The sequence below is a fragment of the Phaethon aethereus genome, assembly GCF_964289735.1.
Source record: "Phaethon aethereus genome assembly, chromosome: 16".
Classification (NCBI taxonomy): domain Eukaryota; kingdom Metazoa; phylum Chordata; class Aves; order Phaethontiformes; family Phaethontidae; genus Phaethon; species Phaethon aethereus.
The window spans coordinates 16,231,784-16,257,502 of NC_138592.1; the positions used below are offsets into that span (position 1 = coordinate 16,231,784).

General features: G+C 49.4%; 1 protein-coding gene across 1 annotated transcript; it reads right to left on the minus strand.

Annotated features, from left to right (window-relative positions):
* Positions 1-1,899: 1,899 nt before the first annotated feature.
* Positions 1,900-20,061, minus strand: LOC309410744 (uncharacterized protein; the record flags this gene model as incomplete). Its single annotated transcript, XM_082007190.1, is given in 22 exon segments — positions 1,900-2,223; positions 2,655-2,972; positions 3,748-3,907; positions 5,160-5,461; positions 5,917-6,072; positions 6,918-7,087; positions 7,293-7,420; positions 9,714-9,907; positions 11,801-12,031; positions 12,238-12,384; positions 12,667-12,811; positions 13,757-13,939; positions 14,378-14,518; positions 14,520-14,554; positions 14,882-15,043; positions 15,350-15,448; positions 15,937-16,033; positions 16,626-16,853; positions 18,142-18,248; positions 18,980-19,141; positions 19,521-19,619; positions 19,930-20,061. Coding segments are annotated over 22 exon segments (3,720 nt in total).
* Between the last annotated feature and the right edge of the window lie 5,658 nt (positions 20,062-25,719).

A 25,719-nucleotide genomic window follows, 5' to 3' on the forward strand; every position in this document is an offset into this window, starting at 1 on the left:
CGGCGAGAAGTATTCGTGCAGAGCCGCTTGGGGAGCTCGGTCGGAGGAGAAAGGGCCCTGGAAAAAGGCTCTCGAGGCAAAGACCAACATTACCCTTCACACAATGTGAAAAGCAGGCTTCCGAGAACGGGACCCGTCCCTCCACCAGCCCGGCAGCAAAGCTTGCTAAACGAGGCAAAAATGCTGGCTACTTCTCGCCTCCCTGGTTAAGATTCCCTGTCAAATTGGGCCTTAGCGTGAGAGAGGCTGTCGGGGGGAAGAGGATGAGACAGGTTATAGCAGGGAAAACGCCCAGGCCCAGTATGGCCTGGCTTGAACGAAGGTAGGCACAAGCAAGCACTTGCGAGTGAACACTTTATTGCGAGCACAAGGGTGTAAAGCCTGTCCTTGGTGCCTGGTGGAGCTGCCCAGGGGCTCTGCACCTCTCTTGCCACACGTCTCCTCAGGACGTCGTCCACAAGCCTCCCAACTAACGCCCTCGCTTCTCATACGGGCTGCTGGGGCTCGCCTCGGACAAGTGCGTGACGCGCACCGATCTGCGCCGTGCTCCTGTCTGGGCAGGTGGCTTCGGACCTGCTGGGGGGACGGGCTGTCTGGAAACGCGTGCGCCCGTGGCGGGGAGGGCGTTCTCAGCGGGACAGCTCTCCTTTCCATCTCGTGGTCTTGGCGGTTCTGCTACACGGCTTCCAAAATGAACTTTGGGGGTCCGTGCAGTTTGGATGCCCTCCCTGGCAGCCGTGCGGCTCAGTCGCAAGTCATCGGCAGCGGTTGTGTTTGCCAGTGGTTGCGACACAGGCAGCTTTGCTCCCTTGCTTGCTGCCAGGCTCCGCTGTTCAGACGCTCTGGGCAATCCTCGTCCTTCTTCCCCACCCTGCCTTGAGAAAGGTGTCTGGGGTGGCTGCGGCTGCCTATTGGAGACATTTCCCCTGGGAAGCTCCAGGATTTTGGAATCGCTGCAGCAAGAGTGTTGTTTAAACGAGGAAGCCACAAAGGATTCCATGGTGCAGCAAACACCGTCAACAACTTCTCTGGTGAGCCTGGCAAGGGAAGCCTCTGAAAATGCTCCGTCGGAAGCTGCCATTTCCGCCTGCCCCAATTTCTCTTCCTCCCATTTGCCCACTCGGCTGGCTCCTTCAGCAACAGGCTGCTCCTTCCGCCTGGCTGCCGGCCCTGGCTCGGACGCTTTGGGTGTGCTGGATGCCAAACGGTTGCCCAAGCTCTCCAACACGCTCGCTGCAAGCTCTTTGGCCAGCAGGGCAACCTCCTGACAGCAACCTGGAGGAGAAGTCTCCGACGGCTCTGCTCTTCCGGCGCTGCCGCTCATTGTTCCTCTGATCGCCAGGGCAGCCCTCCTTAAAACCCAGGCACACTGATCCCAAGGAGCCTTCACCCTCTCAAACACCTCCTCCACCACAGTCTCAGCCACCTCTCCAAGCTTCTGGGCTCCTGCTGCAGGTTGTTGTGCAGAGGCAGCTCGGAACCCGCTGGCTGCATCGCTACTGACCCCCCGGGGCAGCTTGGCACCTTCCTGTCCCAGCTCAGCTTGGGAGCAGGTTTGGCCCTCATCGCAGGCTGCTTTCACTCTTCTGCATCGCCCCGATTTCAGGGAGTCCTTTCTGCTCTTGGGTGGAGGTGAGCAAGATGGCTTCCGAGGGCGCAGCAGCCACTCTGCCAGGCAAGATGTGTTGCTCGCTACCAGCGGCTTGGGGACGTCCTTTAATTTGGGCAGCTCTTCCCGAAGCCTTTCCTGAAAGGAGACAGCAGGTTGTGGCTTGCTGTTGCCTGGACAAGCGCTCACGCCCCTGCGCGCTGAGGCTTCACGCGGGCCCGGGCCAGCGCTCTGCTTCAGCCACGCGTCGCGGGCAGACGAGAAGGGCTTCCCTCCGGCCTCCCCATGCTTCACGTGACCGTCCTGCCCGTGCCCGCCCCAGCACCCTGCGCTAGCTCGGCTCCGAGCCGGCTGGTCCTGGCCCCGCCACAACGCCCGGCCCAGCAGCACAGCCCTCGCCTCTTCTGCACCGACCGCCTCCCCCGAGATGCGGCAAGTAAAGCCCCAGCCGAGGGACGGGATCTCTGGCTGCACCAGACATACGTTACCAGATCTTGCTGAGTCTGCTTCAGGTGCTGACGCAGGTCTTGTAGGGCTGCTGCCACTCTGTCCACTGTCAGCTCTGCAGGGGGGTCCCTGGCCTGAGAAACAGTTTGGCCCCACACATGTCCCTGTTCTGAAGAAAGAAGCCATTCTGTTTCAAGCTTTAACTGAAGGGCCTCCAACCAACAAGGCCACCTTTCTACACAGGAGAAGGTGGCGGTGCCTTTGACGTCGTCCGAGAGCTCACATTACAGCAAGACGTGTGTCACAGGCTAGCGTTATTTGGACGACCGCTAAAGACAGCGCTGCCCCAAGGAAGAAGGCACGTGCCCTCTGACTTGGCATGACTTGGGCCCTCTTTCGTTTTCATGCTGGTCATTTCTCCATGTACAAACATGGACTTGCCTCTCTGCAGCGATGACAGGCTTTCAAGACTTCCCGAGGCTTGAGGCAGCCGAAGCGGAAAGGATGAGGCTACCACATCGGGATTACAGCGAACCACCCCTCCCTCCATCTGCTCTCCTGTACGTGCTCTATGGACTTGCTCAGCCAGTCTGCCACACTTGCCTGAGCTCCAAGCGACCAAGTCTCTGCTGTCACAGATCGTGTGGTGGAGAACCAAGTGCAGTTGCTCCAGCTGGGATCGCGCTTCACAGCGGGCGCTGTCAGCCTGCTGACGCTCCGCGGCCAATGCCTCTGCTCTGTTCTCTGTGCTACGAAGCCTCAAGCGCAGTTCAGACGTCTCAGCCTCCAGCGTGCGCAGAGTCTCCCTCAGGCAACGTTCGCCGGCTCGGGACTCCTCCAGATCCTGCAGCAGCTGCTTCTCTTGAGCTGCCAGGTCAGCCTCCTTCTCCAGCACTACCGCCTGCAGTGACTGTATCTAGAACACAGACGCACAGAGCCTCAGGGACACCGCTGCTCCTGAGGCAGCGGAGCGGGAACTAGAGGAAGCAATGAAGGAGAAATCACCTCAAGCAAATCAACCACTGGGAACAGAAGGCACAAAGCCAAGGATTCAAACTGAGCAAAATAAGCTAGAAACAGGTATCCGGAGGCTGAGGGGCCCGAAGGCGGTTTCCCCATCCCCAAAGGAACGATCAAACTGTCAGGCTTTCGTGCTTTCCAACCTCAGAAATGAAGCTCTGTGGGCGGGGTGAGTGTGAGAGCGGGTGGCTGGCAGGTGAGGTGGCAGATCAAGCATCCCCACATGGAGAGAGGGGCTGCCAGGGATGCTCAGGAGTAGAAGTGAAAGGGAGACAATCAGCATCCTTCATGGGGCATCTCCAAAATGCCCGAGGAACCGGCTGAGATGGAAGTGACTTCCACAGACTGCCATAACCACTTCTGTTTCACCAGACTGCTCAGTGCCCGTCGAAGGCAGAAACGCCATCTGGGGACGACGTTTGTAACAGAGGTACTGAGAAGCTCCAAAGGAGCCTTCCGTTTCTCCTCAGAGATTTAATGCCGTGAACCATGAGAGAATAGGGGAAAGCACAGGCAGAACATCGCAGATCCAGCCTTGACCTCCATGTGCAAAGTCCCTGGGCAGAGTACAGCAGGTGTGTACGTTGTTGGGAGGGGAAACAAGCTGGGGCCTACAAGCTGAAGGTGGGATTCTATGTCCCTGGAGAAGAAGATGCTAGTGCCTAGCTCACCTGGTTGTTGAGCTCTTGTATTTCCCTTCTGTGGTCTGAATGCAGCTTCTGGGCCTGGTGAACAGCAGAAAGAAGCTGAGACACCTCGTTTTGCTGGGCAAGGTTGTTTTCTTCCAGAGTTCTGAGGCTCAGTTCCTTCTCTTCCAGAGACAAGGTCAGCCTGCCAGACAAAGCATGCAACTCATTGCTACGTGGCATAACGTTTAATAAACTCTTAGGACTTCCACCACCAAGGGGAAAAGTGCTTTGTCTGCTGAGGTTTGTCTAAACATCCGGGCTGCTGCTTCAGTCCTAAGGCAGGTTGGCAGCCACACCCAAGCATGTGCCCACTACGCTTGCTTCCACAGAAGAAAGGGGAATTACTGCCTACATACCCGATCTTTCTGGAGATGGGAATGTGAATAGAAACACAACCAAGTCCTGAAATGAAGACATCAGGGAAGAGGAAAGTTTTTCTTCTGACTAATGAGATGCCAAGGGAGACGTTTTGTCAATAATGCAGAGACATTTTCTCCCCCTAGCTTGTATGTCCTGATAGGAAGAGCAGCAACTGACAGCAAGGTGATCTTTGGGGAGTTTTGCCAGCACCCATATCACTTTCAGCTAGAGAAATGACACCAGCCGTGGTAATGGAGGCTTGGAGGAAATGCTCAGATCCGTATAGAAGTCGCAGGATCCCTCGCAGGGGAAGCAAGACTGCACTGCCTTTTATTTCTCTTCTTCAGGGAAGACATGTGCTGAAGACTGGCAGGACTTTACCAGGGGAAGTAGCCTGCCTACCCTTTCTCTTCTTTCGTGCACTCCTTGGACAGTCAGTCCTATCTGCAGCTGCTGAGGCTGGCAGGGACCCTGCTCGAGCCTCTCCAGACACCTGTGGGGATTTTCTGAGGAGCGAGGAAACAGATGGCAATCAGAAACATTCTTCTTTCTTGGGTGTCTCAGAGGGGAATCTGGCTTAGTTCAAAACCATGGTTTTAAGATGGCTTCTCCCAACCAGAGGTATCGGGCTGGAAGACCGATACAGATCCCAAATGCTTCAAGTTTACTGGACCCGAGGAGGAGCTGATGGATCAATCCAGCTCACTGTACTGCAGCTCCACCTGCCTCCTTCGGTGCATTTCAGGTTTGAACCCCCTGAAAGTCTCGTTTATCAGTATTAATGTGCCGACCTAACAAAAGAACACCGCCTTTGAAGGAAAGGACTACTCCAAAAGCCACCGTCTTCAGAAAAACAGTAACTGAAGGATTAGAAGAAAATGAAACACAGCATCAAGAGAATGAAACATCTCTGCATGGGTAGTTCAGAAGTCTGCTTTTTAGGAAATGCTGCCAGAGCCGCTTGTATATGCAAAGATCTGGAAATGGCATCAAGCCATCAAACAGAAGGGAGACTCTCACTGGCTTTTGTTTACCTGGCTTTTTCACTCTCAAGGACCTTCAGCAAAGCCTGAAATTCTCTGTTGCAGTGCTCCGCTTCTTCCCATCGACTCCTTTCCTCCTGCAAGGACTGCAGACACGCTTGCAGCTCCTCATTCTGATGTTCTGCCTCCTCCCATTGACTCCTCTTCTCCTCCAGGATCTTCTGGAAGTGCACAACCTCCAGCACCTTCTGCCTTGACAGTTCCTGTGCCTCACTCAGATCTTGCTGAGCTTTGCGGCCAATCACTTGCTGGGACTCTTTGGAGGCTGCTAACTGAGACGTCAACTCTTCCACCTCAAGCAAAACAGAACAAAGCAGTCAAAGACTACAGCTTGTCACTGCCAGACATATCACACACTGTGAGGAAAGGGACAGAACAACTTTAAATTTCACCCTGTCACGACAGTACTAGATTCACAGTGGATACAGCCGACTTGTTGAAAAATCCACGTGGGTCACCACGTTCATCTGAAAAACCACCTCACGAAACATGGCTAGCAGTAACTGGCCAGCAGAAATCCATTCTGATGATCGCTGGCAAACAGGCAGAGGGACTAACCCATCTGTCCAGGGCAGCAGCTGCAATTCAGCTGACCAGTAAGTCTCCTTCAGACCAGCTGAGATGGAGACCACAGTAAGGTGGCAGTCGGAGGGACTACCCCATCAGCCTGCTGCTCTGCAATGGAAAGGCAAGAAGGGGAGAGACCACCTGTTTGATGACTGGAGTCATCTATTGCTGTTCCAGTCACCTGGTTTCGTAGAGCATCCCTCTCCTGCAGAACAGTATTAATTTCCTCTTTGGTGGTTTGGATTTCCTCATTGTGCCTCTTCTCCACTGCCTTGATCTCTCTCCGAGTTTTGTCCAGCTCTGCTTGCAGCTTTTCTGTGATGTTCTGTAAACACAAATGGAGAGCAAGTTACTGGGACGTGCCATCAGGGTCACCTCTCTCCTCTTCCTGTCTCAGAATCACATTCACTCAGCCACTTCTTTCTGCTTTTCTGCCCCGCTCTGCTTCTGCTTGCCTGAGGAGTGGAGGAAAAGGCTTCAAGATGAACTCCCAGACAAGCTCCGCAAAAAAAAAGCAAAGCTTCATCCCTCCCACAAACCCCCACCTCAACAGTGCACAGCAGTGGCTCTCTGCCATCCATAAATCATGTCCCATCAAGGAACTTAAAGGGAGGCTCAGCACAGAGAAGAACCATAGAATCATTTAGGTTGGAAAACACCTTTAAGACCATTGAGTCCAACCACAAAGAAAAGGGGATGTCTCCTTCCCCTCTTTGATGGCTGCCTGTTTCCTAGCACCTCTCTTCTCATGATTTCTCTCTATTCTCAGAGTCTCTATTTTCAAAGCTCACCTGCCTTTTCATCAATGACAAGGTGCAGGTGGACTGCAGGGTGAGAAAGAGACCAGTACCCTGATGCCCTAGTCACAACACAGGCCACGAACTGAAGTACCAGGAACCAGGGGCCTGTTCCGTAAGCTGCCACGCTTTGGGTGGAGACCACCCAATCTTCTGTTGAACTCGTCTTACGCCCACACAGAACCTGTGGCTGCATATACTCTCCCACCATAGCCCCGTGGGTCTTCACGGGCCTTCAAGTGTGAGCCATTGGCTCTGCTGCCTGGCCTAGCAACGTGTGGCCTGTGACAGATGATTGCTGCCCTTTCACATGCTCAGGCTGTTCTTCTCCTGAAGCCAGCCCACAAGGCTTGCGTCAAGAATTCAGAAGCATATTGTTTCCTACCAGGTCTTGCAGGAGCTTGTTTATTTCCGCTTCATGATCAGCCTCCCGAAGCTGGAGGGTACTGTCACACTGCTGTTCTGTCCGCAAGAGCTGCTGCGCCATGTTTTCCCGTTCCTGCTTCATGAGAGATCGCTCTGCTTCCAGCTCATATCGAAGGCACTGCACTTCCCCTGCAAACACGGCAAACAGCAAGATTCAGAGTCTACACAAGCAGCGCTTCTGACTTTACTGACCTTACGCCATTTGAATTTCGGTCTAGGAGGGATCTGCCTCCAGCTCCTTCACTCCTCAGAAGCACTGCGGACACAGAGCCATTTTTATACCACCTTCCCTAGGGCAGGGCACCACCAGAAACAAGGCACATGAGGCTCTCACCTTGTATCACCTCCTTGGCTTGCTTGACTGCGTGAAGTTGGATTTCAAGCTGACTCCTGCTGATCTCCAGCTGAAATAAGTGCTGCTGAGCCTCAAACAGGCTGGATACCAGGGTCTCCTTCACAGACCTGCAAGTTGTGAATACGGAGAGAAAGGAGCTTCTTGCTCCTGACATCCACGCAGACTTATGCCAGTAGGAAGTCGTTCAAGGTCCCTACACCTGAGGATGGAAAATGGCTTGCATGGAAACGTGTATACAGACATCACATTTCTACCGTTGCAAGAGCAATGCAGGCCCCTCCGAGGGAATGCCCGGGCTTTCCTTACGACCTAGCGTAACGCAAAAAAGCCCAGCCGAGTTTGATCTCAGTAGACAAATCTTAAATTGCTGTTGTCCGATCTAGGACACGCGGGTAGCTGTGCCCACAACGTCTGTGCCGGCAAGCAAAAGCCCAGCCTCTGCTCGCAGCCCTTAATCTCATCAGCACTTCCAGGTTGCTCTGCAGCAGCACAGAAAACAGAAGAGTATTACCCTGACTCGTGACTTTTTAGTGCTGTTCATAGCATAGGTATAGGTAGGTAGTTTTCCAGACTCCCTATATTTAAAAGGGGCCAAAGAAATACATCAGGTGATATAGTAAAATCTCATGCTGGTAGCAGCATTTGTAAGAAATCAGAACTAGATTTTATCTGAACAAGAACGATCTGAAAGGAGAGACAGGTATCCTTCCGTTTAAACGCTGGGAAGGTCAAGAGAAAAACTTGCTACCTTTATTTCCACGTTGCTAAGTAAGTAGGCAGTAGCCCAAATGACTTGTCACTCCTTAGACAGGAAGCTGTGGTACTGCAGAGGCAAACTGTTACTCCAGAGACTTCAACCAGCTGGTGCATAGATACACAGGATTCTGGAACCAGGAGCTGCAGTTACCTCCCTGACCTCACACAGCGCCCTGCGTGCCAGCGTCCTCCAATACACAGCACCGCCTCACTAGTACAGGGATGCCATCAGGGTAACGTCCTTCAGGGCAACGGGGCACCCGAGTGGTACAACAGTAAAACCCTCAACGGGAGGATTTCACTGCTTTGATGGACAACGGAGGATCGATCTCCAAGAAGGAGAACAAGCACAGATTTCTGATTACGCCGATCTCGGGCAGTCCAGAGTAAATGTGCCCCATTTCATGGATAAATAGAACTCAGGCTCTAAAACAGAAAAGATGGGACTCCAAAACTGTGACAACAAAAGGCTCTTGAGAACAGCATCTGGCAAGAACAGTTGCTGATTTTTCATTATCTATTGCCAAAGGTTCTTCATAACTAACTGATCTCTTTTTAAAAATAGCATTTATCTCTTTGGCGGAAAAAAAAAAAAAAAGGAGCTGAACATTTAATAATTTAATAACAGCCCAATAATTGACCAAACATAATTCAGTTGGATCAAATAAGAGAAGCTGGAGCTCCAAAGAAGCAGCAGCTCTCAAGAAACACACTGAGTCAAAATGGCGTTTATCAGCCTTGCTAACAACATACTCTGGAGTGGTAAAGTGTAGAAGTCAAGAAGTACGACAATCAATCTCAAATACCAAATGTACAGATCTGCAAGTTCAGGAGTCTTCTAAAAAACACCTAAGAGGAGGACAAACATCTCAAGTCTTTTTCTCTTTTTCTTTGTGGAAGGGAAAAGCAGAACTTGTCACATGTGATCTCAGAAACCCGATACAGCAGAAGCACAGAAGCTTGTTCCTTCCCTGTATAACTTCTCCGCAATGTCTGTCTCTGAACAGCAGGTGGTAAGGAGCCCAGGACCCAGGCATCAGTGATGGGCAACAATCCCCAAAGACTGGTGAGAATTCAAAAGAGGTTTCTCTGCTGCTGCTGTAACCAGCTCTAGGTCCTGCACCATACTTGACAGGAGTTAGCTTAGAAACAGAAGGCCCTCAAGATTTTCAGCCTCTAGCTTCACCCTAAATGGCAGTGTCCTCCTCACAATGTCCGTACGCAACAGCCTTGAATTCTGAAGATCCCATGCCAAGCTACTTATTAAGGGAAGATCTATGTTCAAAGGCACAGAACAAGAAACCAAAACTAGAGAGAAACTTCAGGTTTCAGTAAATGTCTGCATGGTTTAATTGCTACTCAACGCAGAGCCAAGTTGGCTTGCTTTGGACTTCACACCTGTGTGAAGTGCAAGGGGGCAGAAACATGAGCCCAAGGCTCAGGGGAGCTTTAGCTGTCAGAAAATAACACTCAAGTCATGGTAGACTCTTTTTTCTTTTGGCTCGAGAGTCTTCCATTTTCTGTGCATGGAAGGTGAAAACATCTGAAAAGCACGCAAGATGCAATAAAACCTCGTGTAATGATTACCTTTATAATTACAGACATTAAATAACGTCCTGCCTAGGCTCTCCTCCCTGCCTTTACCTGGTTTCCGCCAACTGCTCTGAAAGGCCTTGGTTGTCCCGCTCCATGGCTGCCAGTCGCACCTCTAGGGCGGCCTTCTCATGCACCAGCAATTCCTTCTCTTTGGATGCCTCGGCCAGCGCGTGCCCTTGGCGACAGGACTCCTGGCGCAACTGCTCCAGACCACTGCTTGCCAACTCTTGCTGATGGTAAACCTGAAAGCGGGACAAAATACAGTTAGAGCCCTTTCTCTGGAGTTCTGTGCAGAGCCAGCCAGTGCCACTGGTGAACCAGCTACCGCAGAAAGAGCTCCTGTACCGTGGGCTGAAAGCTTAACAGCATCTGCTGTATACCGCGCTCATACCCTGGGCTGCCAAAAGGCACTGGCACCGTTAACTTGGAAGAGATGCGTAAGGCCCTGCTGGCGTGCCGGGGACCACACAGCTCCTTCACGACAAACGTACGTATCCCACACTACGTGTTTTCATGCACAAATTCTGCATTTTCCAGAACTGCCACCTTGCAAACTGACATTCTACCAGGATCTATTGTAGTGCTGGAAATTTTCAGGAAGGTTTGAGCAAAAGCATCTTTGCTCATGGGAGAAAGTGAAAATACACATGGTTTCACCTTCTAGAAAAAGAAAATACTCAAAGTGTCACCTACTTTGGTGTCTAAAGTCTGGCTGATGTGGCCAAAGAGATGGTAGACTCTGTTGGCACAGTAGCTCATGTCAAGAACACTGTTTACTTGTCTTACACAAACAAGTTGTCTAATATACCTTGCTGGTATTCCAGCTTGAAGATTAACCACAATTTTTGGGCTTTTTTCTTCAGTCTAACACCGCTGCTGGGTATTTGCCAAACATACCACATACTCCAAAACTAAGGCTATCTAACAGAGAACAGACCGTCAGAAACAAACAATTCTCTCAAAGCTATCCCATAATACCCAAGATCATACATTGTGACACTGACATTTCCGTGATGACAAACTCCCTAGTCTCCTCCAGGGACATGATTCTCCCAAGCTCTTCTTCCAGGCTACCAAAATCAGTTAGTCCTGACTGAAGAGTCTTGTGTGATCACCTCTTTCTCCTCTTCTTCCTCAACGCCTAAAGAGACTCTAACAATCCATAGAATCACAGAATCATTTCGGTTGGGAAAGACCTTTAAGATCATCGAGTCCCACCGCACACCTAATAATGGCCAAGACTGACACCCACCTCGCTACAACCCCCGTTCAGGTACTTGTAGAGAGTGATAAGGTCTCCCCTCAGCCTCCTCTTCTCCAGGCTAAACATCCCCAGTTCCCTCAGCTGCTCCTCATCAGACTTGTGCTCCAGACCCCTCACCAGCTTTGTTGCCCTTCTCTGGACACGCTCCAGCACCTCAGTGTCTTTCTTGGAGCAAGGGGCATAAAACTGAACACAGTAGTTGAGGTGGGGCCTCACCACTGCCAAGCACAGGGGCACGATCACTGCCTGCCCTAGTCCTGCTGGGCAGGACCTGTTTCTGACACAAGCCAGGATGCTGTTGGCCTTCTTGGCCACCTGGGCACGCTGCCAGACGATACGCAGCTGGCTGTCGACCAGCACCCCCAGGTCCTTTTCCCCTAGGCAGCTTTCCAGCCACAAAGTTGCATGTATGTCTTACAATACCATTTCAACAATTTCAGGATGTCACTGCCGCTCTTAGCAATACATGACAGCAGGCACTGACTTGCAGCTTTGTCCCGCTCTCTAGGCTCAGACAAATGGAGTTTTGAAAGTTGCAGACTTCTCAATGAAAAACATAAATAGGAACATGCAGCCCTGCTTTTCACCTCAGAAAAAGGACTCAGAGCTACACAGTTTGCTGCTTTGGCCACATGTGAGAGTAGTAGCCCCACTCAGATTCATGGACAATGCAATCGTCTCTTTGCAGCTTATCAAAAGCTCTGCAAGCCATCAAGACGTTTCCAAGAAGAAGTAAACATGACAGTAAAAGCATGACCTCCAGCACTGCCATGTCTCTCCTGGACAAAACCACTGTAGAATCCAACAGATGCAGCTTCACTGAGCCAAGCAGCCCAATGCCCACCCAGAAGCACCAGGTTTTTGGTCTCACCTGACTGAGTTTCTCTTGGATTTCTTCCTTCTCCTCTGCCAGCCACCTCAGCTCTGCCTGCAGCCTCTCCTGTTGCTCCTCTGCTTCCTGCAGCAGCTGCTCCAGGTGGGCTTTCTCTGCGCAGAGCTCATCATTTGCTCTTTTACACAGGCTCAGCTTCTCCTGGTCAGACATCTTTGCTCTCGCCATGTCAGCCACTCTACCTGACAGAACTTCATTCTCTTGCTCCAGCTACAATCACAGAAGCAGAGAGGAAACAAAATACAGTTTTATGTATAAATAAAATACAGAGTTTACTATGAAGAAGCTTTGGCATGCACAGGAAGAGGAACAACATGTCCATATTCAGTCAGCCGTACGGTCGGAAGGCAAGAAGTCTCAGAAGCAGCAGCAGCTGGAGACAAACACCTCACAAGCTCTTTGGCAGCGCTGCTCACCTGCAGCACAAGTTTGTTCAGCTGCACTTTATCCAGTGCGAGAGCTTCATTGATGCTGCTCATGGTTGCTGTTGCAACATGCAGATCAGCATTTTCAGCACTCGGCTCACTGTGAGCCCCGGTCAACTCTGCTACCAACTGCTCAGCCTGAAGAGACAAAAGAACAACATGACAATAAAAGCAGGAAAATCCCCGACTTCAAGCAGCAAGCCCACACCCCCGTGCGTTTCTGACATACTCCCAGTTCAGCGCTCCCAATAAGCACGTGGGGACTAACTACCCCAAAGAGCCTGGGTGCTCTGATCACCGTTTTCCAAGATGGAGAACAACGTTGTCCCTGTTCTCTACTGCCAGAAGCAGCATCTGCGGTGGTCTTGTTATCACAACTCCCTCTCCCACAAGTGCTGCCTAGCAAGATGGTGACCATACCTTCTCCAGTGCCACCGTAAGCTCGTGTTTCTCTTGCTTCAGCAGATCCCTCTGAAGGTGCGATTCCTCCAGTGCCTCTCTCGCGACTGCCAGCTCACTCTGTAATAATGAATGTTTGCCTTCAAGTGCAGCTAAGTCCTTCAGTCTAGGAGAAGGGGAAAGGCAAACAAGTGGTTAATGTAAAAATATGCTCATTTCCAAAACCAAGAGCACATCCTGTGTCCCAGATATGGCAGTTTGAATGACTTCCAACAGCTTCCTATTTGCACCTAACAAATACTGGAATTCCCTGACTAGAGCTGCCTCACTCTTTGTCATTGATGTAGGTGAAACACTTGTCACTGAGAAAGTAAAACAAGCTTCCAGAAATCACAGAACGTTTCCAAAAGGTTCAGGTACTCTCAACCGCTTCCTGCCTGTTAGTTCTCTCTCTCCTTTTCCACACATTGGATACGAGACTTTCCAAAGTTCGTCTTTGGGCAAGACAGACTTTCTAAGTCCAGATTCATATTCCCACAATTGCTCTTGCCTTCAGCAGTGAGATGAAGGAAGAGCCTGCAATCTGTTTGGGGAGGAGATGTGTATGAATTTCCAGTCCAATAATCATAGGATCACAGGATGGTTCAGGCTGGCAGGGACCCCAGGAGGCCTCTAGCCCAATCTTCAACTCAAAGCACCTGGGGTCAGCTATGGGATCAGCCCAGGTTGCTCGAGGCTCTCTCCACTCGGGTCTCCCAAATTTCAAGGGATGGCATCTGGATGGCCTCCCTGAGCAACCTGTTCTGCTGCATGATCGCCTTCATGGTTCAAATTTTTTGTTCTCCTTGAATCCAGTCTGAGCCTCTCTTGTTTCAGCTTATGCCTGTCAGCAACTACTCTGGCCAGGTTTGGAATGACTTTTTTTGAAGGGTCATAAAGAAAGTACAAGGAGGCAGCTATGCTGTGTGTCAGTAGGTAGCCAGACCTGCCCACGCAGTCCCATCACCCTTCTGTGCTACAAACGAGGAGCACGCAAAATTCATTCTTTTACGGTGGGCCTCCTCAAGTCCAGCAATGCCCACCCCTGCCCAGAGAAAGCTTTAACGCTCACAGGAGCTCCTGGTCACAACGTGCTCTCTCCATCGCCTGTTGCTGCTCCACCTTTTCCCTCTGGGCTGAATCTCCCTTCAACTGCAGTTCAGAGTTACTTTGACGCAGACGCGAGGCTTCTTGCTCCGTTACTTCAAGCTGTTGCTGTAGCTCTTCCCTGGTTTGCTCAAGGTTTGCACAGTCACTGCAGAGACAAGGCTCAGTTAGAAGAACACAGAGGCCTGAAGAGTCACAGGTCCCATTTTCATCACGCCAGGATGGAGTTGTGGGGAGCACGGTAAGGAAGAACTTGCTCTTCCCCTTGCCAGGTAACCGAGGAGGGAAGGAGAAAGGAAGGCAGGCTTTTGCCTTCATTCAGTGAGCAGCAGTGGCTAGGAAGGGCACCCAAAGAACACAATTCAGAGAAGCAGCATGTCGAGAGGGAGGCCTCTTGTAGTCCAACAACGCTCGGAATCTCCAAGACAGCCTTACGATGCACAGTAGAGCATGAAAAGCAGTGACAGGAGGATGACAAAGTGCCAAGCGTGGCAGGGCAGGCAAGTTCTTTGCCCATAAATCCTCCGGACTCCCAGCACTGGAAGCAGATTGCCTCTAGAGCGCAGGAGGAGGAGGAAACACTCACCTTTGGAGGGCTTCTACCAGAGCCTGGAGGTGCTGCCGGTGGCTGCTGGACGCCTTGCATTCCTCCTCCAGTTGCTCAAGCCTTTGCTGCAGCTTCCTGCACTTCTCTTCCTGCTGTCTGTGCTGCTGCTGCAGGAAATTGAGAGTCCTGCCTGGCAGAAAGCTCTTCTCTTAGGGCCTGCAAGGAATGGGCAGGGAAAGAGCACAAAAAAGCCATAAGGAGCAGAGAAGATGGCTCCAGGTAGCTGGAGTGGAAGCAGCAAGCAGAGAGACAGCTCGCCTGAAGGCAAAAGCTGTCACGAGGGGGTGGAGATCAAGGAGAGAAAAGAAGTAGAACACAGAGCTGGCGAGACTGCCAAGGTAATACTCAAGGTAGCAATACTCAATAGCAAGAGTGGGCAGGCTAGAAAGGAACTGGCTCAACTGGCAAAGTAAATGGAAAGCTGTCAAGCTAAGCATGGCATTAGCAGCTGAGCCAGCAGGGAAGACAAGCAGAAATTCTCACCTGTGTTGCTCCTCGCCTCCTTGCCAGTGCTTCCTGAACCAATACAAAGGCACGCTCTGCATCAAGGGAGCTCAGACAAGAGAGGATGTTGCTAGGCTCTGCGTGCTGGGAACTCTCAGGGCAGGTAATGCTGACCATACTGTCACTGTCATCTAACACCACCTGAAAGCCCGCATCAAGCCGTTACTCTTTGCTCATTCTATTGGGCTTCCTTTATCTATTTCTCCTTTTCCCCCCACTTCACCCTAGAGTCATTCAAAACTCAATTCTCTCATTTCTTCAGTCAACAAAGCAGTTTTGTCCCTGTGGCCACAAGTGCTCCGCGATTGTGGTCCCAACTCCTGAGCAACCTGATCCAGTTAAAGATGCCCCTGCTCACTGCCGGGGGGTTGGACTAGGTGATCTTTAAAGGCCCCTTCCAACCCAGACTATTCCATGGTTCTATGATTCTCTGAACTCTGTACTCACCTCCATTATATCTTTTATCAGCTTCTGGAGGGAAAGATTCTCTTCTTTGACACTTCTAGTCAATGAAGCTTCATATTCTTTCTCTAATCGACTTCCTTCCTGGGAACAGAATAAGGCAAGGGTGGGCAGGGGAGAGCTGCTCCCCTCTGTAGCATTCCCATCCTCAGTAGCACTGCCATGCCGATAAGCCTCAGCCCTAGTGACTCCAGTATATTCCCTCCCACGTCTATTCAATTTCTTCTTTGCAAAAACTAAGAGGAGAAAGACCAACAGCTAGTTTCTACAGACTGCTGTCAAGCTATCCATTCCAAGGAACTCTCATCCCTAGAGACTGAAAGCCACAGGCACAATAGCACTGCTGCAACCCCCCTGAGGAAGACACCTGAACTGTCTCCAGCCCCCCTGCCACTGCCTGCACCTGGACTGACTCCACATGGGCCCAACGCACGAGGAATATTGGGCCATGTGCCTGACGTTCCCAGACAGTTAGCACCTTTGCCATTCTTTCTCTTGAGGAAGCTACACCTCTTTGTGCTGAGCCTGGAGAGCAAACGCTGCGCCACCTCCCAGATAAAGGGAAAACATACTAGAATCTCCACGGTGTCATGAAGTGTCCTCATGGTCGTCTCCTTCTCCTCATTCTGTTTCTGAGACTGTACAAGCAAGGCCGAGAGCTCCATCACCCTGAGAACAGAAGGTCCACGTGCCATTCCAGAAGCATTGCACACCATCGCCTGTTAAAGAGCTCAGCAGCTCCCAGAAGCATAGCAGAGAAAGTTCAACCCAGAAAATACAGCAAGGGCAGCATTCATCTCTACAGGTTCATATGCTCAATGTTGCAAAACAGCACTTCTTGCCCCAAAGAGGCCTTCTGCACTCAGCCTTGCAAGGACTTGTCAGTACACAGGTGCTACACTGCTTATGATGGCCCTGGGCAAATGCCTCCCAACTCCCTTTAGCACAGCCCTGGCTAGCAAAAGGGCTGTACGAGAGACAGAGCTCTCTTTATACTGGTCTCAACCGCTCACCAAGAACCACTTAACAGCAAAAGCACTGAAAGACGCAATCTCTTTTCCAGTCCGGGCTTACTCAGAAGAGCTGCTGTCACTCAGACCGTTTTTTCTGTCCTTTCTGCGGAAGGCAGTACTTTGACGAGGGACAGAAACAAGGCTGTGCACAATGGCTGTGTTTTAAACGTGAGCACAGCCCAGCTAGGAATCCAAGCAGCAGCCACAAAAGATCACGCTGGCAACAGCCACATTTAAAACACCTTCACCTGTCTTGAAGCTCCTTCTTCTCCAGGTCCCTCTTGACTTGTAAGCTCATCACTTCCTGAGTCTCCTGGTTTATCTCCTGTCCCGCTTGCTGCTCTGCCCGATCCTTGAGGACAGCTCTACCCAGCGTGATGGGCTGCCGGAGCTGTACGACGGATTTTAGATGGGAGCAGTTTACAAGTATAGATCCAGAAACCCTCATTTGCTCTGCCTTCAGCTCAGACAAATCTCTGAAGAAGAATAAAGAAAGAGCTCATGTTCACGCCACCATCTTTAGCAGCCGACTCACCTCTGAAGCACGTAATTGTGCAACAGTAAAAGCTGGCAGGAAAGATGACATCTTCGTTGCGGACGAATCATTCATCTGACACTTTGGGACCAGGACACATCTTGACAGGTGAGCAACAAGTCTAGGGACGGTTGAGAAATGAGCCTGTTTTCTCCTCAGAGAGAGGAAGAAATGGAGGGCACAGCCAGAAGTCTTCATGAGCCTCTCATTACTCTTATTAACTGTTGCTCCTGCTCTCTCTTATTAATATCCTCTAGTTATCATCAACAGATGTAAGGCATTTTACCAAGGTCCCCAGCTTCTATACCTACCTAGGGGATCAGCCTTAAGCGGGCTATTATTATCAACCCTTGGACTGCTAAGAGGCTCACAACAATATCTACAGAATAAACATTCCAGCAAGGTGCTGTAAGAATAAGCTTAAAATGTTGTAGCAAAAAAAGCACAAATATCACAAGAATTGAATAGTAAGTCAGGCACACTCCACACACTAAGGATGGCTTATCGCCAAAGAAGGTAAATGGCTGACAATAACCCAGAGTTGGAAATAAACTGCATGCTGACACCAGAAGAAGGTACTATTACGGCTACGCTACATTTGTTTGTGTAGAAGGCAACTGTGAGAAAGGAACTTCAGAGAGCCCAAATACAAGAAAACAATCACAAAAAGAGGTATTGGACTAAGCAAAATTAATTGGATAAATGCAGAAACAGGGTAGAGAAGATATTCTTTCTCTCAGCAATGCTGGTACAGGACTAAGCACATACAAAGCGACCAGAATAAATGTAAGCTGGAATTGAGAAGAAAAAAAAAAAATATATCCATGAATGATCTCTCCATCGGGAGCAGTGGGAAAAGAAACTCAGTGAGATTTAAGGCAGATTTTCATCATTCTATAGAAGGGACTGCTCTACGTGCGGCATGCATAGCGCTGGTGAGTCTCTTCCAATGTGTCCACACTCGCCCGTGTCTCTGTGAATCACCAAACATCACCATAGTCAAGTCACCTGTTTAGGGCCCCTGCATTGCTTCTAGCCCGAGCCCCTCAGCTTTAGCTGAAAACCAGCATCGAACAAAAACGGTTCTGAAAATAGCCTAAAGCACGCTTAATGCTTTAGGAGAAATCTGGGCTGTAGCCGCAACTAACGTTAACATCGCGGCTCCAAAAGCAGGTGTGAAGGGAAGCTACAGCTCTTCTGCAAGAGCTCTAGCCTTAGCTTCTACTCACCGGTCAGTGGCAGTCTTCGTTGCCAGGAAATGACGGCGGAAGGTTACCGCCTGGCGCCACAGGCCGAGGAGACGGTCATCTTCACCCCTTAAGTAGCTGTCATAAAGCTGAACGTGCAAAGACAAAAAGAAATGCCAAGTCAGCCTTCGCTGCCACTGCACAAGTCTCTCTACACAGGAGAGACTACAGCCACCATCCCCAGGTCTCCTTTAGCAACCACTGCAACAGGGGCATCAAGGGCTCAGGAGCCACCACAGAAGCATCCTCAGCAGACCTGCCACCTGACTGCCAAGAAGGGAACGTCCACGCTCCTCCTGCAGGAGTGGACGGCAGCAAAGCAAACTGATCACGATTCCTCCTCTCGCCTTGCCGAGGTGTCCAGCGGTCGTGGTGGAGGAAGACAAAAACAAGCCCCTCCGAGACCCGCGTCAGATTTCCTGCCAACAGGCTGTTACGGGAGGTAAGGGAGGCCTGCCTTGTTCTTCTGCTGGCTCCTCTGAACCTCAAAGCACACAGTCCTCTCTGGTCTCCACTGCTCTAGACAGACACCTCAGGACTATTAAAAAGACGAGCGGTCCTCTGTGACTGCCCTGCAGTGCCCAGCAACAGCAAGCATTTGCCTCCAAGACCGAGCAGTACGCTCACAGCAGGTGGGCATCTTCCATCACCACAATTTGCTGACACTCCTCCATCTCACACCCCTGGCTTCTGCTCGTCAACACCAACACAGCCTCAACAAAGCCACAACCTTCCCACAGCAAGTCCTCTAGGCCACAAATAAAATGCACTCGCATTCCACCCTGGCATCGCCCGTGACGCTCCCGTAGCCGCTCCTTACCTCACGTTCAGCGCGCCGTTCACTTTCCCTCAATTCCAGCTCCTGCCGGGCCCTCATCCAATCCGCCGTCAGTTCTCCAACATCTTCTCTGAGGGCTGAATTAACCTCATTCGCTTTATCGAGGTGCTCGCGCAGGACAGTGTTCACTTTGGCCAGGAAAACCTTGGAAAGGGAGAAACAGCAATGAGGCCTCTGAACAACTGCTATCCACAAGCAGCATCCCCGTCATTTCCCAGCTCCCTCCACACAGACTTTGTTGTCAAACCGAGAGGCAGTAGAAGTGCTTTCTAGCATTAACTGAGAGCTCTCTGTGAGGGCAAGCTCATTTGCTTAGGCTGGAAAGGGTCCTTTGGAGGTCGCCCGGAATAGCCCCCCGCCCAAAACAGAGCTGTTCGGCACACACTCCTAGGACTGCCCCACGGAAAACAGACTGTGGACCTTTCTCCTTTCAAAGCCGCTTGCCCAGCCGCTTCCCCTGGGGTGACCAGGTAGCACTGACGGGTTTCCCCTCACTTCCACGAGCATCCAGCGTACCAAGTACCACTCCTTCCTGGTACCTTTGCTGCTCCTCTTCCCACTGAAGCAGTGCTTTCTCCAGGCTGTGCTCTTCGGCGGCTTCCCACCTGCCTGCAAGGGAGCCCTGAAGGAGAAAGGATATGTTTAGTCAAATTCTCCTGTTCCCTTCGCTCCCGTCAGCACCCATCGCTTTCCCCTCCCTTTGCTGGCTATCATCTCAGGAGCTCGGGGCTCCTTCCCGGCGTAACGGTGTCGTGACTACGGACAGGAAGGGAGGGGAGGGGCGTTACTAGCTAATGGCAGCAGCTCTCCTCAGTCTCCCACTGTTGCACTCTCACAGCGAGGCATCCTCAGCTCATGACCGCGAGCGCTCACTTCGACCCGAAGCCCGGGAACGCTCTCCCACTCTCCTGCCCTTCGTTCCCTGGGTTCACTTTAGCCGTGAAGCGGAAAGAAAAGCGCAGAGCCGGCTCTGCATGTCGAACGTCAGCATTCTCGCCTTCCAACATGCCATGTTTCAAGCGGCTCAACTCGGGGACTTGTGCTGATTGGGATTTTTGACCCATTGCTGTTAACATCTACTTCCTGATTTGTGTCTTTAGAGAAAAGAAGACAGAGGGAGGCCAGGCATGGCACAGCAGAACTCCCTGTGCACTCGATGCCAGGGTATCGGAAAAGGAGAAGGTTCTAGTTACACTAAGAACCCCTCCAAAGGTTTGTCAGACCTCTGCAGTTCAATCATTCCTAAAATAAAGACTATTTCATAATTGTAGTGTGTTAGGTATCAGTAAAGATCAGGGGAAGGGTCTGATGGCTACACATCAGCTGGGATAGCCTGTGATGCTGTGAGCATGGTGACATCCCTGCAAAGACATCCACTGAATTTTACAGCAGAGAATTTCAGGAGCTCAGCGAGCAGTAAATCAACACAACATGACAAAAGAAAGAGAAAAAGAAAAATGTTGTTAAAACTTCATCCTGGAATTTGAAAGGGATACGGCTGTTAGGTGCCAATCCTCTGTGACACTCCCTGGCAATCACACACACTCTCTCCTGGAAGATCTGAACGTCCCAAACGCACGTGCTACATTACACATTCAATGTCTGCGCAAACCTATCGCTCATGTGAACTGCAGACCTGATGAGAATGGAGATGCGTAAAATTCCAAGCGCATAACAACGCCCCCAGAAATTTCTGCAGTGAAACCCACCCTTGAATTGTTACTACCTCCCGCATTCCCCTTTGAATCTTTCCTGCTCATCACACTTTGTGATAGCGTTGTCCCAAACACGGAGTCATATAGCCGGTGCGCAACACGCCAATATACACACAGAGTTATTTTATTTATAGCATATTTGCGCAGATACGGGTGCTAGGTGGTATTCTACAAAGCTAGCACCCCACACAGAGAAATTACCACATATTTATCCTGTTACATTATCCTGTTATCAGCAAAAACAACAGAGAACCCACCAAGGTTAAATTCACTGGCTGGTAATTACCACATTGCCCGTTACTGGTTACACATACTCAAATTGGTGCGCATGGTCCTAGAAAGAGTAGGGGGGTAATTCACAGAGTCCCTCACTTGACTCGGTGGTCACGATCTCCCTCTGCCACCTTTACCTTTATCCCAATTACTGTGGATTCTGCTGACCTCATGACAGTTACGTTTTTCAAGAGTGCGGGAACAGCTAAGTCTTCACGGTTTATTGCTTAAGTACAAACACTTCTTCGTCTTCTTGACCACCAGGATCTGGTTTCATTCTAATGTTGTAACCTTTATGGTATTGTTAACTCCTACCCACCTGCACACTAGAGCCTCCCATTTGCCTCAGGTAACTACTATTATGGATTCTCCCAAATGACTGGATGAGTCGCAAAACTAGATTTCCTTCACACACAGTGAGCATTAAACAAATTGAAACCACTGCCAAGACTTTTGCTTTCCCAACACTAAAACAATTGGCCTTGTAGACATTCAACATCTACATAAGCAAATTGCATTTTAAAAGTCCCTGGTCAATCGAAGCTTGAGTTCTCCAGATGGCGTGGAGGTTCACGTTTCTTGATCTGGTTCTGATGCCCTTTTCACTCGTGTGTAGTGTATCCAGGAATCAATCCCCTCTACTTTGACTGCAGTATAAGTCTTTAATAGTACAGTATAAGGTCCTTTCCACTTCTCCTTTAGCGGTTCATCTTTCCAGGTCTGTAGGTAAACGGTGTCTCCTGGTTGGAATGGGTGAACTGGTGTATCCAATGGAAGAGAAACCTTTTGATTTAGGTACCCGTGCAGTGAAGATAAAGTCTGTGAAAGAGAAATCAAATATTCTTAACGTTGGTCTGTCCTTTCATATGCATTTGGTCTCCCCTGATGGTCAGAAGATTCGCCTTCCCATATACAATCTCAAAGGGACTTACTCTTTCCTTAACCCTAGGGCTTATTCAAATTTGCAACAGAGCTAAGGGTAAGGTCTCTGTCCGCTTAAGGTGGGCTTCCTGACAAAGTTTTGCAACTTGTCTTTTGAAAGTCTGATTCATTCTTTCTACTTTCCCACTAGACTCTGGCCACCAAGGGGTGTGCAACTCCCACTTAATTTGTAAAAACTTGCACTACTTCTGCAGTAGAATAAAGCCCAATTTCAGAAGAGATACCTTCTGGAATACCAAATCTAGGTATAATTTCTTTTAACAAAATCCTAATCGGTTCTCTAGCTTTGTTGGTACAGCAAGGAAAAGCCTCTGGCCAACCAGAGAAGGTATCTACTAATACCAATAGATATTAGTATATATATCTATTGGTATTAGTTATATCGGTTACATCTAGGTAATTCTGAAAAGTCTGTTTGCCAGTATTACCCAGGAGTTATTCCTTGTTTCACACTTCCTCCTATAATCTTTTCCCCAATTTTGGGTTATTGGTACGGCAGATAGTACATTTCTTCACTACAATGGCTGCTACAATCTGCATTTTCAGTCAAAAAAAATTTCTCTTAGCAGTTATTATCAGCGCATCTGCTCCTGTATGTGTTTCTTGGTGTAGTCTTTTAAGCAGATTTTCCACCATTTTCTCAGGGACCAAGAACTGTTTTAGTGGTGTTACCTACCATCCTTGATCATTTTTGGTGCAGTCTAATTGTTATGCCAGTTGGTTTTCTTTCTCAATGTATTTTGGTGGCAGCAATTCTAAACAAGACCCTGAATTAAAGCTCCTTCTAGGTTTGAGTCTTTTAGGGCTGGCTCTCTAGCTAGCCAATCTGCTTTCTTATTTCCTTTTATAATTTCATTATTTCCCTTTTGGTGGGCTCTACAATGCATTATTGCAACCTCTTTTGGTTGGAGGACTGCTTGTGATAGCCTCATAATTTCTATTCCATATTTTATGAGAGTCCCCGGTGAGTTTAATAGCCAAATTGCCCCATGTACATGTACCACTCCAAATGCGTATTTGGAATCAATATATATATCCGTGTTCTTTCCGCAACTTAGTTCCAGTCTCGAGGAACTTATAATTAATAGCTAAATTAATAGGAAATAAATTAATAGCTCAAGGCTATTAATTCTGCCTTTTGAGCGGATGTATGACTAGGCAGTGCTTTGGTTTCTCATGTCTGGGTATTGGTTACCACTGTGTATCCAGCTCTTCGTTTTCCTTCCCTCGTGTAGCTGCTGCCACCAGTGAAGAGCTCCACTTCCGCGTCAGGCAGGGGTTCATCCCGTAGGTCTGGTCTGCTGGAATACACTTGTTCAATAGTGGTTAGACAATCATGTTGCAGTTCATCAGACTCAGAGATTGGGAGTAAGGTGGCAGGATTCAAGGTGGAAGTCAAAGAAAGTGTGACATCACCTTCTTCTAATAACACAACTTGATATTTAGCTAATCAATTTGGGGAAATCCAGTGGTGTCCTTTATTTTCAAGGAGGGATCATACAGCATGAAGCACAAGCACAGTAATGGGTTGCCCCAGTGTCAGTTTTCAAGATTCTACAATTCGGGTTACAGTTGCTACTACTGCCCTCAAGCAGGTAGGCCAACCTTTCCTGACCTCATCCACTTGTTTGGAAAAGTACCCCACTGGTCTCTTCCAGACTCCCAGGTTTTGTGTTAGTGCTCCCAATGCTATCTGTTGTCTCTCATGTACATATAATTGAGAGGGTTTTCTTAAATTCGGTAGTCCCAAGGCAGGGGCTTCCATCAGTTTTCTCTTAATTTCATCAAAGCTTTCACGGCATTTTGCTGTCCATTCTAAGATCCCTCCAAGTCCTTTTATAGCAGCATACAACGGCTTGGCAATTAGTCTGAAATTAGGAATCCGTAGCCAAGCCCATCCGGCCATTCCTAAAAATCCCCTTCATTGTTTCTTTGATGCAGGTACTGCAATCCTACAAATAGCCGCCTTCCTTTTGGTACTTAATTCTCTTTTTTCTTTTGTAACCTCAAATCCCATATGCTGGACTCTTTCTTTTCCGATGGGGTTTTTTTCTTGGACACTCGGTAGCTGGCTAAACTGTGCCATTGCTCTAGTTCTTTTGCCAATGCATTACCAAACAGTGTGGGGCTAATTTTGAACCCTTGAGGGAGGACCGCTCAGCAGAGTTGCATTTTCTGTCCTGTGGTCAGGTTTTCCCATTTAAAAGCAAAAATGGTCTGGCTCTGTTAGTTCACAGGTATACAAAGGAAAGCATCTTTCAAGTCCGATACGGTAAAGTAGGTATCACTATCAGGATTGAGGCGAGGAGGGTATATGGATTTGGAACCATAGGGGCACGTCTGTAACTCTTGCATTAACCGCCCGTAGATCCTGTATCAACCTATATTCATGAGAGTGAGGTTTCTTTACAGTCAGAATTGGGGTATTAAACATTGACTGACATTCCCCAAATTGTCTATGTTCTAAGAAGGAATTGTTTATAGGCTCCAGTCCCCTCCAAACTTCCCATTTAATAGGATATTGTTCCTTTCTTACCGTCTGGGCTCCTGGTTTTAGCTCAATCTTGACCGGAGTCACATTCTTTGCTTGTCCTGGCGTTCTCGAAGCCTATACTAAAGGTATCACCGCATCCAGAATGCCTCCTTCATCTGGAATGCCTCCTTCTTCCACATCATTATTCTCAGTTAACAAACACATCTGGGCCCTCCATGCATTCTCTGGAGGAATACGTAACTGAACAGAATCCTTAGAGAAGGTTAATTGTGCATTTAACTTACAAAGTAAATCTCATCTGAGTAATGGTAAAGGACATTCTGGCATATAGAGGAATTTAAGTGTCATCCCCAACTGAGAGCTCCATAGGCTGTAAACATGGTCTGGAAGTTCTTTTCCCTGTCACACCAACAAGGCTTATCTTAGTCTTGCTTAATGGTCCCTTACAACTAGTCACTACAGAATGGGTGGCCCCACGATCAAACAGAAAATCTATTATTTCATTCCCCAGCTTAACTAGAACCAGAGGATCGGCTGGGGAAACTTTAATAGATTCCTCTGGTCCCCTTCAATCTAATGCAATCTCTGTCATTACCCCAACAGCTTCCCCCGTTTCCCTCTTTTCTCCATTCAAAAGACGTGGACATTCTTTCTCCCAGTGACCCTCCTGTTGACAATGGGCACATTGATTTGTTTTTAGAGGGGTTTCACAGTGGCCTCCGCTACTACCTCCACAACCCTTACCTCTACCTCTGAACCCTCCCCATACACTTCCTCTGCCTCTTCCTCTGACATCGTTTCCATTTATTGCTGCTGCCAGCAAAGATACTTGCAACCTCATTCTGCTGTTTTTCCTTTTTTTTTCCCTCCTCCCAATCGTTATACGCTTTATATGCCATTTCTATCACTTGCAAAATCGACATTCCCCCAGCCCCCTCAACTTTCTGCAACTTTCTCCTTGTATCCTGAGTCGACTGCCCAATGAACATTTTGAACATATTGAACATCCTCTGATTTACCGCATTGTCCAGATTCAAGCCCATCCATTTTCTAACTACTTCACCTAATCTCTCGTAAAAGGCCGATGGATTTTCACTGGGGCCCTGTCTCACCTCTGTCCTGGTTTTGGCTGAGATAGAGTTACTTTTCTTCCTAGTAGTTGGTATAGTGCTGTGGTTTGTATTTGGGACAAAACCAATGTTGATAAAGTACTCACGTCCCCAGCCAGCGCCAAGCAGTCAAGGACTGTCCAGCCTCCCACGCCGGCCTGCCAGCGAGAAGGGGGCGTGCACAAGAAG